Source organism: Ambystoma mexicanum, chromosome 6p, assembly GCF_040938575.1.
Source record: "Ambystoma mexicanum isolate Mex_15411 chromosome 6p, UKY_AmexF1_1, whole genome shotgun sequence".
Lineage (NCBI taxonomy): Eukaryota > Metazoa > Chordata > Amphibia > Caudata > Ambystomatidae > Ambystoma > Ambystoma mexicanum.
Genome location: NC_090935.1, coordinates 1,216,130,116 through 1,216,144,158, shown reverse-complemented (window position 1 = coordinate 1,216,144,158; position 14,043 = coordinate 1,216,130,116). Strand labels below are relative to the sequence as shown.

At 44.4% G+C, this 14,043-nt stretch overlaps 1 protein-coding gene across 2 annotated transcripts in view; it reads right to left on the bottom strand.

Annotated features, from left to right (window-relative positions):
• UBQLN1 (ubiquilin 1) overlaps nt 1-14,043 on the bottom strand; it is a 1,098,378-nt gene that overhangs the window by 613,767 nt on the left and 470,568 nt on the right. For both annotated transcript variants that reach the window (XM_069625875.1, XM_069625876.1), the window contains one exon: nt 8,864-9,104. In XM_069625875.1, coding sequence (XP_069481976.1) covers nt 8,864-9,104 — 241 coding nt within the window. The remainder of the gene's footprint in view (nt 1-8,863; nt 9,105-14,043) is intronic.

Genomic DNA, 14,043 nt, shown 5'->3' with positions numbered 1-14,043 from the left:
CAAAAAGCCCAGCAGCCCCAGCTAGGGTCTGTCTGGGTTCAGTCCTGGCGCCGTAGGCACCAGGATCATAATAAAAATCAGTCCCGGCGCCATAGGCGCCAGGCTCATAGACATTACTTACCTCATGCAGACCATGCTGCAAATAAATCCAAGCCAACGTGAGGCCTGGATGGGACTATTTTACTACAGGGACTATTTTTTACTCTGGTGTAGTCCTGGGGAACTTCTTTCCTGGGACTACTTTGGAGGCTATTTAAACCACGCCCGAACAGCAGCACATGCTTCGTGTTATTCTGCATCCAGCAGCGAACTCTCACCGTGCCTGCAGCCAGCATCCAGTCTTCTGCCACGCCCGCGTGCCTGCAACCAGCATCCAGTCTTCTGCCACGCCCGCCTCGAATCCGGAGCTCCTAGAATAAAGAGGAAGAAAAGGACTAGGTTAGAAAACAAACTTATTTCAAATTAATCACCTGATTCCGGATCCATTTCATCTCCCGACCTGGAAAGTACATCAGTCCTGCACGCGTCGCTTCGCCAGCTCCAGCACGGCGCCATACTCACCAGTTCTCACAGCATCTTTCGATCCGGCACTGTCTCCATCATTTCTTTGCCGTACTCCGGCACCTAGGGGCACAAGAATAAGGTGAGCCAAGGGAATCAACAAATACCTCTTACCACCATAGACTTACCTGATTTACCACTGGCGGTATTATTCTCCATATCTTCATATGCCGCATCTGTAAAGAGGGAGAAAAACAACACGTTAACGCATGCAATAGTTACCGAACAGCGTTGGGTAACACAGACTCTTACCTGAACGCCAGCAGCAGCTACGAGACCTTCTTCTCACGAACTCAGTTGCAACTTAAGGAAGGAAGGGGACAAGAGTGAACATCGGGCACATTTACTTACCAATCCCGCCTGGGACTTCAGAGTCAATGCTTATCGGAACTCTCCCAACGCCTTCAAACCAGTGAAGTAACTGGTATCTACGCGCCCCTGCAAGACACGCAGGATGTAGAGCTCATCTTTTACAAACATAAGGTGAGGTTACTAAGGGGATATCGGAGGTGATTAGTGGGGGACAGTGAGAACAGTTGGGAGGCCATCACTAAAACCCACAGGTGGCTAATCCCTGTCTCCACTTGCAGGAAAATACTTCTTCGGGTCCAGCAGACAAGACTAGGCGGGCCAGTCCACACAGTCATCTCTGCACTACGCATCACGTTGACGGAGACCGCAGCTGTCCGGGTCCGATCGACACCCCTGTGGGGTCCAGGTGAGCGTAACAGAACATGAAGCCTTTCTAAAAATACCCACCCGGCAGTTATGGAAACCTCAGAAACTGACCAAATGGCCCAATTATTGGGGGAATTTAGGGCGGAAGTAAATGCCGCTCACCAAGAGACTAATGCCCTCAGGAGAGAACGGATTGTCTCAAAGGAGCGCACTGATGATCTGGCTAGGCAACTACTGCAAAACCAAGCTGGGCAAACGCCCCTACCTGGATATGGGGGAAACCCAACCCCCGTTTCATCAAGCAATCCTGTGCAAGTGGTTTTACCAGGAAATATTCCGTTAGCTCCACCCGAACGCTTTGCTGGGGACCCAAAAACGTTCGCCGTGTTTATGAACCAATGCCGCTTGCACTTTTTATGCAGACCGGGAGCCTTTCCAAATGACCAAGCCAAAGTAACCTTTGTATTGTCATATCTTAGTGGCAGCGCAGCGGATTGGTCCATTCCGTTAGTCAACCAGGATGTTCCTCTTCTCCGGGATTTTCAGGGTTTTCAAAAGAGCATGGAAAAACTATTCGCCAGACACTCACAGGGTCAAGCCCTGGACAACAAATTTTTATCCTTACGACAGGGTAACCAGGATCTGCTAACCTATATTGCAACCTTCAATAGGTTGGTGGTGGAAACCGGGTGGCCGGAGGAAAAACAAATTACATTGTTTCATTGTGGACTTCGGGGAGAACTCAAAGACGTCTTGGCTCAAGTTGTGAACCCACCTCAGGATTCCACAGAATTTATAGATTTAGTGGTCCAGCTAGACCACAGACTTCAGAACCGAAAGACTGATCGAGCTAAGTTCGAGAATCAGGTATTGGTTAAACCCAACGTTGCCCCCAAAGGAACAGATGCATCTGAACCTATGCAGATCGGGGGGGTTAAAGGACCCTTAACTCAAAAGGAAAGAGAAAGAAGACGACAGATGCAGTTGTGTCTGTACTGTGGAACCTCAGGACATTTTCTACGGGATTGCCCTACAAAACCACCCAAGAAGGTGGTAGGAGTTGCTGATAAAAGCCATATAGAGCCTGATTCGGGAAACGACCACGCCCGACAAGCGTAGAGGTCCGCTTTCCGAGCTTAAAGGACACTCAGACCTCGCATCTGATCATCCCAATGGTCCTACTTGATCCCAGGCAGCCATCACGTATGCACGCAGTAATGGCATACATAGATAGCAGGGCCGTAGGAAACTATATGGACCACGAATTGGTGTCAAGGATGAATCTACCTCTTTGCAAAAAGACCACTTCGGATGTCATCACCACAGTTGATGGAACTGAGATTGCCTCGGGGCCTGTAACTCATTTCACTACAGAGATGACACTGTTGAATCAAGATGGGCATCGAGGGTATTGTGTTTGATCTAATCAAAGCCCCACAGTTCCAGATAATACTGGGGATGCCATGGTTGGAAACACATAATCCTTTTATAGAATGGCGAGTGAAGAGAATAACCTTCCCGGATTGTGCACACACCTGTTACCCGGAGAAAACTTTGAACAAAGGCCTGGCTACAGTCGTTAACCCAATCGTGCAGTTACCTCGGGAATACCAAGAATTTCAGGATGTTTTTCAAAAAGAACAGGCCAATACATTACCTCCTCACAGATCATACGATTGTCAAATCGACCTCCTACCCGGTGCACAACCCCCATGCAGTAGAATCTACGCCCTCAGGGAACCTGAAAATCTTCACCTAAGGCAATACTTGGACCAATACCTTGCTAATGGCTTTATTCGTCCTTCCAAGTCTCCTGCATCCTCAGCTTTATTCTTCGTGCCAAAAAAGGAAGGTGACCTTAGAACGTGCATAGATTACCGCGCATTAAATCAGATTACGGTAAAAAAACGATACCCATTGCCTCTGATCCCCGAATTACTAGACCAAGTAAAGGATGCTTGTATCTACACTAAGTTAGATCTCCGAGGGGCATATCATCTGGTACGTGTCAAGTAAGGCGACGAATGGAAGACTGCCTTTCGCACCAAGTACGGATTATTCGACTATCAGGTGATGCCCTTCGGGTTGTGCAATGCACGAGCAGCCTTCCAGTATTTTATGAACGATGTCCTTCGTGAACTCATTGACATCTGTGTCGTCGTATACATAGATGATATTCTAGTGTACTACTCCTCAGAATCAGACCATGTTAAGCACGTGCGTGCAGTTCTTGAGAAACTATGCCAGCACAAGTTATATGCAAAATTGGAAAAATGTGTTTTTCATGCTACGGAAGTTGAATTTCTTGGATTTATCCTGACTCCAAAGGGAGTCCGAATGGACTCTCGAAAGGTGGACACAATTCTCAAGGGCCATCACCCAGTTCAGTCAAAGGGGTACAAAGCATGCTCGGATTTGCTCATTTCTACCGCAGATTCATTCCGGACTTCTCCCATGTTGTACACCCCATCACAGCACTTTTGCGAAATAACAAACACTTCTTGTGGACTGAAGAGGCTGAAAAGGCCTTCCAAGAGCTGAAAGCGAAATTCACATCAGCACCTGTCTTAAAGCATCCACGCCCTGAGCTTCCATAGATAGTAGAAACTGATGCATCCAGTTTAGCCATGGGAGCTGTTCTGTCCCAGAAGGATCCTGAAACCGGTCAACTTCACCCAGTAGCGTTTTGGTCCAGAAAGTTCTCAACACCCGAGTTAAACTATGCAATTACCGATAAAGAGCTATTAGCTATCAAATCCGCCTTTAAGGCTTGGCGGCACTACCTTCTTGGTGCTAGGCATACCATTACCGTAATCACTGATCACCGGAACCTGCAGTATTTAAAAACAGCCAAAGCCCAATCATCGCGACAACTTCGATGGGCATTGTTCTTTGCCGAATTCGATTTCGTGATCACTTATCGACCAGGCCGCAAAAATGGCAAAGCAGATGCCTTATCATGAATAGGGATGGGAGAAGCATATGCAAACCCGGAACCGGTGCCAATCATTCCTGAGCAAAGAATTCTTGGCATAACTACTCTACAGACACTAGAAGATATTAATTCAAAAATCCAACAACTCTTCGATCCAGCAACCCTGCAGGACTGGGTAAAAAAAGGCCCGGACTACTCAGTCGTCAATGACCTACCTTACTATCAAGGACGACTATTTCTACCACACAAGGAAATAAAAGAACTAGTCATCTCCAATTACCATGACACCCTGATGGAAGGGCACCCAGGTATCGCAAAAACTGAAGCGAAAATTGTGAGACAGTTCTGGTGGCCCACTTGGCGGAAAGACGTAAAGTCATTTGTGATGTCTTGTGGCATTTGCGCCCAAGACAAAAGCCAGAAGAAAAAACCCGCTGGCCTTTTACAACCTTTGGATATTCCACCTACACCATGGCACACCTTGTCTTTAGACTTTATTACAGATCTACCTCCATGTAATGGATTTAACACCATCCTAGTTATTGTGGATCTTTTTTCCAAGATGGCCCACTTTATTCCTTTAAAAGGATTACCTTCCGCTTCAATTTTGGCCAAGGAGTTCCTCGAAAACATTGTTCGAATACACAGATTTCCTTCCGTATTGGTCTCTGACCGAGGCAGTCAATTCATTTCACAATTTTGGAAGAAATGTCAATTGGCGCAAATCAACGTGAGGTTATCAACCAGTGACCATCCCCAGACCGATGGTCAGACGGAGGGGACCAACCAGACCCTTGAACAGTACCTACGTTGCATGCTGCACCAGACTGAAAGCAATGGGAAGGATATTTTATGGATTTCTGAATATGCATACAATAACTCAGTACATTCTGGAACCGGACAAAGCCCCTTCTATACCATATAGGGACATCACCCTCGAACCTCAGAACTCGATTCGCCTCAGCATTTAGAAATGCCTGCAGTTAGTCATTTACACTCTACTATTACACAAGCCTTTAAGGAGGCAACAGAACATTTGAAACAAGCGAAAGAGAAATATAAGAAAAATGCTGATCAACATAGAAGCGATGCTCCACGATATCAGATTGGGGATCAAGTTTGGCTGGCTACAAAACACATACCTCTAAAACTCGGACTTTTAATCCTAGGTATTTGGGACCTTACACTATTAAGGCCATTATCAACCCGGTGGCCGTCAAGTTGGAATTACCCTCTAATATGCGGATCCAGGCTGTCTTTCATGTTTCACTTCTGAAACCAGTTCAACCCGGGGCAAGACTTGCCAAACCACCTGACCCCATCCTAATAGATGGAGAACCTGAATTCGAGGTAAAGAATATCCTGGACTCTAAGTTGGTTAAATCAAGACTTTTTTATTTAATCGACTGGAAAGGTTACGGACCACAGGAAAGGTCAGGGGAGCCTAGTGACCACGTTCATGCACCTCGGTTGGTGAAGGAATTCCATCGGAACTTCCCAGACAAACCAGGGCCAAGGGGAAGAACATCTTTAGGAGGGGCCTTGGGGGATGGGGGTGCCGTCATGATGCCTAACCCCGGGCATCCGGATCAAGCCCATCAGCCCCAGGAGCAGGCATCCAGACATTTACAAAACCCCCAGCAGCCACAGCTCATAATAAAAATCAGTCCTGGCGCCACAGGCGCCAGGCTCATAGACATTACTTACCTCATGCAGACCATGCTGTAAATAAATCCAAGCCAACGTGAGGCCTGGATGGGACTATTTTACTACAGGGACTATTTTTTACTCGGGTGCGGTCCTGGGGAACTTCTTTCCTGGGACTACTTTGGAGGCTATTTAAACCACGGCCGAACAGCAGCACATGCTTCGTGTTATTCTGCATCCAGCAGTGTGACTCTCACCGTGCCTGCAGCCAGCATCCAGTCTTCTGCCACGCCCGCGTGCCTGCAGCCAGCATCCAGTCTTCTGCCACGCCCGCCTCGAATCCAGAGCTCCTAGAATAAAGAGGAAGAAAAGGACAAGGTTAGAAAACAAACTTATTTCAAATTCCTCACCCGATTCCGGATCCATTTAATCTCCCGACCTGGAAAGTACATCAGTCCTGCACGCGTCGCTTCGCCAGCTCCAGCACGGCGCCATACTCACCAGTTCTCACAGCATCTTTCGAGCCAGCACTGTCTCTATCATTTCTTTGCCGTACTCCGGCACCTAGGGGCACAAGAATAACAAGGTGAGCCAAGGGAATCAACAAATACCTCTTACCACCATAGACTTACCCGATTTACCACCGGCGGTATTATTCTCCATATCTTCATATGCCGCATCTGTAAAGAGGGAGAAAAACAACACGTTAACGCATGCAATAGTTACCGAACAGCGTTGGGTAACACAGACTCTTACCTGAACGCCAGCAGCAGCTACAAGACCTTCTTCTCACGAACTCAGTTGCAACTTAAGGAAGGAAGGGGACAAGAGTGAACATCGGGCACATTTACTTACCAATCCCGCCTGGGACTTCAGAGTCAATGCTTATCGGAACTCTCCCAACGCCTTCAAACCAGTGAAGTAACTGGTATCTACGCGCCCCTGCAAGAAACGCAGGATGTAGAGCTCATCTTTTACAAACATAAGGTGAGGTTACTAAGGGGATATCGGAGGTGATTAGTGGGGGAGAGCGAGAACAGTTGGGAGGCCATCACTAAAACCCACAGGTGGCTAATCCCTGTCTCCACTTGCAGGAAAATACTTCTTTGGGTCCAGCAGACAAGACTAGGCGGGCCAGTCCACACAGTCATCTATGCACTACGCATCACGTTGACGGAGACCGCAGCTGTCCGGGTCCGATCGACACCCCTGTAGCGTCCAGGTGAGCGTAACATTTCTCCAGCATAGTGGAGAGCTACGATTGTAGGTGGTGTAGGCGCTGGAGGTATAATACAATCTCTTCATAAAAAAATCATAGAAAAGCTCTAGATTCACAACCACAAAGAATGGTCATATACAATTATGAGATGTTACAATATCCCCTACACCACCTAACCTGTTGACTCCAGTTGCAACTTTTCTTCGCTCTCTGAAGGTGTCCTGGGGTGGTTTACCCAGCTGAAGTCTTCATCTTTTCTTGATTTGGGAGTTCTGCTGGAAGGTGCCTGGAACCATTTCCTAAGCACTGCAACCAACAACTGAATTCTGCATCTGAAAGAGACCTCTGAACAGATCCCGGAGCCTCAGCAGTAGTATCTGAAGAAATCAGATTCAGTTAACATACCTGTTTCTGTGCCCCCACCTCTCCATAAAGCTACAAAGGCATCAAGACTTAACCCCAAATCACTCTTTCCTGACTTTGGACGGTGGAGGCGTGGTCAAGGATCCCTTCCTAGGCCTATCCCAGTAATTGGGATTGAATGGATTTATTTATCTGAACTTTACCCAACTGTTTGACTCTTAATCATAACGACTGGCATAGTCAATATCTTAATAAACCTACTTATGAAGTATAACTTTGGAAAACTATTGACCTTGGGCGCAAGGTCCCAAACCGTTTTAGGGTTGGACTTTATAAGAGCGAGGGAAGCGGTTCTATGGTTATTCTTAAGTGTATTTTCTGCTGCGTACTATCAAATGCTTTTCTATATCTCTGAAGGGTAAATGTATACATGTTTCATAGTGTTGGTATGGCAATATTTGAGTTGAAGTTTTTACATGCTTAGTATGTATTTTAAAGGCCTAATAAATCATTGTATATTTGTGCACTTACCTATCTAATTGGAATTATTAATGGTGTTATTTGCGTACTCATTGCAGCCCTAGACCACTCACACTCCCCTTCTGAGACTAAGTCATGCCTCTCTGCTACCTACCTTGATTGGGTTTGGCTAAAATCTCAGTATCTCACCGTCAACCATAATAGGGTGACCCTCCCAAATTCCTCCCCCAGGAGATTTTGGAAATCAATCTCAACAGGGCCCATTCTAAATACTACGGTTAAATGGCTGGTGCAACAGAACCTCAGTGGTAAAGGGATTAGATGGCCTACAGAGACTAGAATTTACTCACGAGTAGAAAAAACAAACATTAATAAGTAAATGATTCTCTGCACCTTACCTTAATTCCCACTTACAAAAATAAAAACTACACTTGCTTGCTAAACATCTTGGGCAGTGTAACCTTTACTAGGGTATGGTGTACATGAATCTAATCACCTAGCTTTATGTACAGGACTAAATATTTTGAATTCTGGAATTCTAAATCGCAAAATACCTCCGGAGTTTTGTTACATGCTCTGCTCTTGTTTTGCCCATTCAGGATTCCAAAGGCCTAGACCGTAAATCTCATCAGATGCTTGTAATGTGATACCCTTGCAGTTCCAACCATTCCTACTTTAACTGGTTTTGATGCATTACACTTCAGCTAAGCAAGATTCTTCACTATGGTTGTCTTGTACACTACCCTTATAAAAGAACTGGCTGTGAATACATGTATGTGCTGCACTCGCCCTGGCAAAGTTCCTTCTGGGATGACCAGATACACTACCACAGCACATGTTATTGCTATTTCAGACTAGCTGGACTGATCCCACCCGAGGTCCATGGAGTCGCAGGATTTGGAACAACTTTCCAATCCAAAAGGCAACCACAGAATTCAAAAATGCAAACGTCATCAAATAATGTTCATTATCAAACATACCTCCTAATCCAGAAGTCAAATGTGGCACTGTAGAACTCTGTCCTGAGGTTCCACCACTGGTGCCACTACCACCCCCAACGATTCCATCTGCACAGACAGGCGCGCCAACTGTAGTAGAACCTGGCGAAGTAGACTGAGGAGCCCAGGGATTTGGCAGAGGATCTCTGTTCTCGGTACGTGAAGGCTGATTGGCCAAGTCTGATGCATTGCTTACCAATGAAGCAAAGGGATTGCCGCCAAACTGTACAAAACACAGGTAAAGAACAAAAGGTAATACAGTCTAGCAGCTGTCATTGGTGTTCAATGAACAAAATATGAATTGCTTTATGAAACATTACTTCGACATTCCCGTTTTTTAAACAACGTGACTAAAATCAAAATATAACTCTCCACATTTACAAAAGTGTTTTTGATTAAAAGGCTATTAGAGGAAGAAATGGTTTCTTATGACTTGGAAATAAGGAAAAGTTACTTCCTTGTAATCCTAATTCTCCATCATGGGTATCTTTATTAATACTGGTCATCAGCCTATTGCTGAACTCAAGATGTCTTTCTAGAAAGGCCCCGAAGGAGGACATGAGGCTTCCGGACCTGAACAAGACAAAGCATTTTTTGGCTTATTCGGCATGCAATAATTCCACGGACACTGATTTTTGGGGACTTGCATGTTTAATGACTCGCATGACTCTTGAAGGCGTAAAGAAGTTGCATGTACCGTGCAGACAGGTCAATTGAACAATAAGGGCGGCGGCTATTAAGTACCTGTGAAACCCCAAAAAAGACCCGAAGACGAAGTGTGTTCGATCTTTTTATTGGCCCTGAAGCAGGTGACATCGAATGACTTGTGTTGTCACCGAAAACGGTAAACCAGCTTATAGATATCATTTATAGTCATTAGGACACATTGATAAACTATAAAGTCAATAGAAAAAGTTTCCAGTGTGTGTTACCACTATGTGGCTTTTTCTAATATAATCTTTGGTACTCACTTAGGCGGCGGTGGAATTAAGTGGGTCAAACGTAGCCACCTGAATGTATCTTTTTAAGTATTTTACTATAATTGTTTTTACCAGTGCAATCGCATTGTTTTTTTTAGAGCAGTATAATGTTAGGGACTTCTTTTTCTGCTATCCGTATTAGATAGGCGGCGCACCATCGTCGTCTAGGTACAGTCACACACGGGCAGTGGAGCCTTTCTAGGGGGACATCTTGAGTTTAGCAATAGGCTGATGACAAGAATAAAGGATTGTGCAACATTTTTTGATATTACAGTTACCCCATTGGCGGACTTGGCTTAGTTTAAAAGGGGTTATGGTTACTTGGTGACCTGTTTGCATATTTGTTAATATTCACAAAGTGCTGAATTGCTCTGCCTATGGGGAGGATGTCGGAACGCATTTTCAAGTGTTTACTTACACATACAAGCATCTCAATTTTCTTATGTGAGTAATATTAATTTAGGACCGCAGATAACTATCTGGGTTTTGAGTCAACATTTTTTTAATTAAAGATCTTGCACAGTAAGGGAATTTACACTGCTTTTACCACACACAAAAAAGCGTACCTGTGTAGCATTCTGAAAAAAAAGGCACCAGTGTTGAGGTAACAAAATGCAGCAATCACTTTAAGGCTACACGCCTCCACTGGTATCCCATCATGCAGTGTAGTGACAGGGGAGCGATCCGTTATTTTTTTCATGATAAATCAAAGGAAGAATACATTTCATGTAGGACTGCTCCGTTTTCAACTCTACAGAAGGAGAGAGACTACTTTATGAATATTAATGAAGATACCCATGGTTTGAACTTGGATTATAAGTACCATCATTAATATCAAACTATGCAATAGAACAGCAAATGTATCCCTACCTCTGGCACTAGAATACGCTTCCAAAATTTTTTTTTTTACAACTTTAGTCAAAACTTTCAGAAAAAATACATCATTCCAAAACAACATATATGAAAAACAATATAAATGCAATCGATGCAGAATAATAAGTATGTTTGGTAAAAAAAAATAACAAAATCAATAAGGAAAAGAATTCAAATATCCCCATTAAAATAAGAATCACATTTTTAAATGACAGAGCCAAAAAATGAGAAAGAAATCAAACACAAAACACAACACCACACAAAAACAAGACATACATGAAAAAAAAGAAAAAAACAAACCTCAACAAATTATCCACTCAAAAGATGATTATAAAATAAACTAGAGGCCGCTAACACTCATTTCAAGCATACAGTACATTAAAAGCAGTCCATTGCTCCTTATAAAATTCTTCTCTAAAGCACCATACTTAATCTTTCCAAACCATGAGAGCAACTGAACCTGCAATAACCATTCAACAACACATGGCTTTTTCCTAGTCTTCCAGAGGTGCAAAATTTGGAGTGTCGCCACCAGAACTACTTTAGTAATCCAACGCAGTCACATAACTCAAATGCCACTTTAGAGGTTCCTGAATTCGTTGGGGACACCGTCTTCTATGCTTGGTCAGTCGAGGACCGCAAAGGGGTCGTGAGTTCAAAGGTCACTTTCAACCGTGGGATTTAGTTTCAGTCAGTCGCGGTGCTTTGGAACTTTCTAGCTTAACACCCAAATGAAGAATAAATGAAGATTTATGAAGATTTATGCAGTGCAGGCAACCACAGTACACCTCTAAAATGCAAAGACAGACTGCAACGGGAGTCGTTAAGGTCAGGCAGCATCAGGCGATGTTTCATGGATTAACAAAAGGAGTAGGTCCTGCACAGTGTCCGTTGATGAAAATTGGCTGAAAATGCAGGCGCAGATGTCTTTTTGTACAAGTTGAAGTTCCTCCAAATCTCAAGGATGCACTCGAAACGGTGATGGCTGCAGCGAGGTGGCCCAGGAGAGAGCTGGTCAGTTCCGAAGGCTCAGATGGCATGGATCCTCAAACAGGAGTCGAGACTGGTTGTTCCCACCAGTCATGGGGGCCAAAGCAAGCACCAACTAGGGTCTTCTTGAGATCAGGCAGAGGAGGAGGGCTTCACCTGGACTATACAGGAGTTGGTGCTCGTTAGCTGCAGGATTCGTTAACGGGCTGCTCTTCTTCATACAAGGCTTGGCGCCAAAGAGGATCTCCAGAATGTCTATGGGAATCCTTTTATCCAAGATTGGACAGGAAGCTCGCCCAGCTCCACCAATGTTAAGTACCTGCTACATTCAAACTGGCAGTGGCTTTCCAATCATGGATAGCCACTGGCCACAACATCTGACCAGCAACAGACATTCAGGCAGCAGGATATGTAATGGGACCAGACAGTCCCAGCCTTCACCTACTGGCTCGCACAAATCGCCTCTTCACTCGCGAAAGCAGCAGCTTTCCCCATGGAAGAGCATTTCATATATGGAATTTCTTGAGCAGGCGGGAAAAAAGAAAAGGGCCAAGGGACGAGCAAAAACCGTATGGCACTGCCATTTTAGGGTGCTAGTCACCTTTAAGTATCCATTTACGGTAAAGGCCAAAGTGAGCAAGTAAATATTTAAAGAACACGGTAGAAAGAAATATCCGCTTTTACCATCTAATGGCACTGTAATGGCAAAAAGCCATTACAGAAAAATATATAAGGACACACTTCACTTTTAGGGTGGTGTGTGCAATTTTAACAATACAGAAAATCTTGTGAACTAATCAGTTTCCCCATAAGAATGTGCCAAAACACAAAGGGAGTAAAGCATAAGAACTAGTTTCTTACCCCTGGTAACGTTCTTTCGACTAGATGTTCCTCCCACGTACTCCTCATGTCCGATTGTTCCTCCCACGTATTCCTCATGTATGATATCTCCTATACCCAGCTTCAGCGGCTTCGGAATTATGACGTCATCAAAAGTATATTTGGAATGTGCAACACACGTTGACTTCAGTTCTGTTTTTTCTTGTTTTTCTTACAGTAGAACTACTCGCATTAATGTGGATTAGCCCATACAAGACTCTGAAGGAGCGTAAACTGCAACAACATGGACAATTCTATAGCAGGGTAGGCTGGGAGGGGTGATGATAGATACGTAGGAGGAACATCCAGTCGACAAAACGTTACCAGGGGTAAGTAACGAGTTCTTCGAATGTATTGTGTCCTCCCACGTATTCTTCATCTATAACAGACTCCCAAAGCAGTATTTGTTTTGGCGGAGGGAGTACGAATTTTGTAATCAAGGGTGAACTGAATGAAGGACTGCTTTAAGGTGGAAGGAATCAATGCTTTGCAAACGTGTGAATGATAGACCAAATGGCTGCCTCACAATATCTTTTATTGGAACCCCTCTTTGCAGAGCAGAAGAAGTAGTCATGCCTCTAGTGCAATGGGCTCTCAAGCCTTCTGGGGGATCTTTCCCGCCCATTCTATAGCATTCAGTAATGGCTTAAATAATCCACCTGGACATGGTTCCATTAGTTACAGCCTATCCCAGTCGATGACCAGTATATCCTATAAACATTTGGTCATCTATACGAAACATTGACATTCTTGAAATGTAGAAACGCGGAGCCCTTCTTGGGTCAAGTCTGTGTAATCTTTCCTCTTCCTTGCCAGGATGAGGTGGTGGGTAAAAGGTAATACTAACTTTTGGTGCAGGAGAAAATCTGATATAATCTTCGGTAGGAGTGAAGGTTTGACATTAAGGATAAAAAAACAAAAGGTGGTTTAGAAGATAGTACATGCAACTCACCCTATGGGCTGATGTTGCTACTAACAAGATGGTTTTGAATGTTAGGTCTTAAAGGAAATAAATGGAGTGGTTCAAATGGTGCACACATGAGAAATTTCTAAACAAGATTAAGGTCCCAAATAGGAACTTGAAAAGGAGATCGAGGGAACACGTCAGTGAGTCCCTTCAGAAATTGTACTGCCAAAGGTATTTTAAAATATGTTTCTTCAGACGAGCACTTGAAGAAAATCGCCAGCAAATCACCTTTAATGGTTCCAACCTGGAGCCCCAGATTGGCCAAATGCAGCAGAACAGATAACACCTCTGGTGTTTTGTATAGAAAAGGATCCGCATTCTTATCACTGTACTAGCTGCAGAATTTTTTCCAATGGCAGCGGTACAAAGACTTTATTGCTGGACTTTTGGCTGAAAGCAAGATTTCCATTACTTCATCCGGGAGGTCCCAATCCTTGTATCTCAACCTCTCAGAAACCATTAGTGAAGGTTGA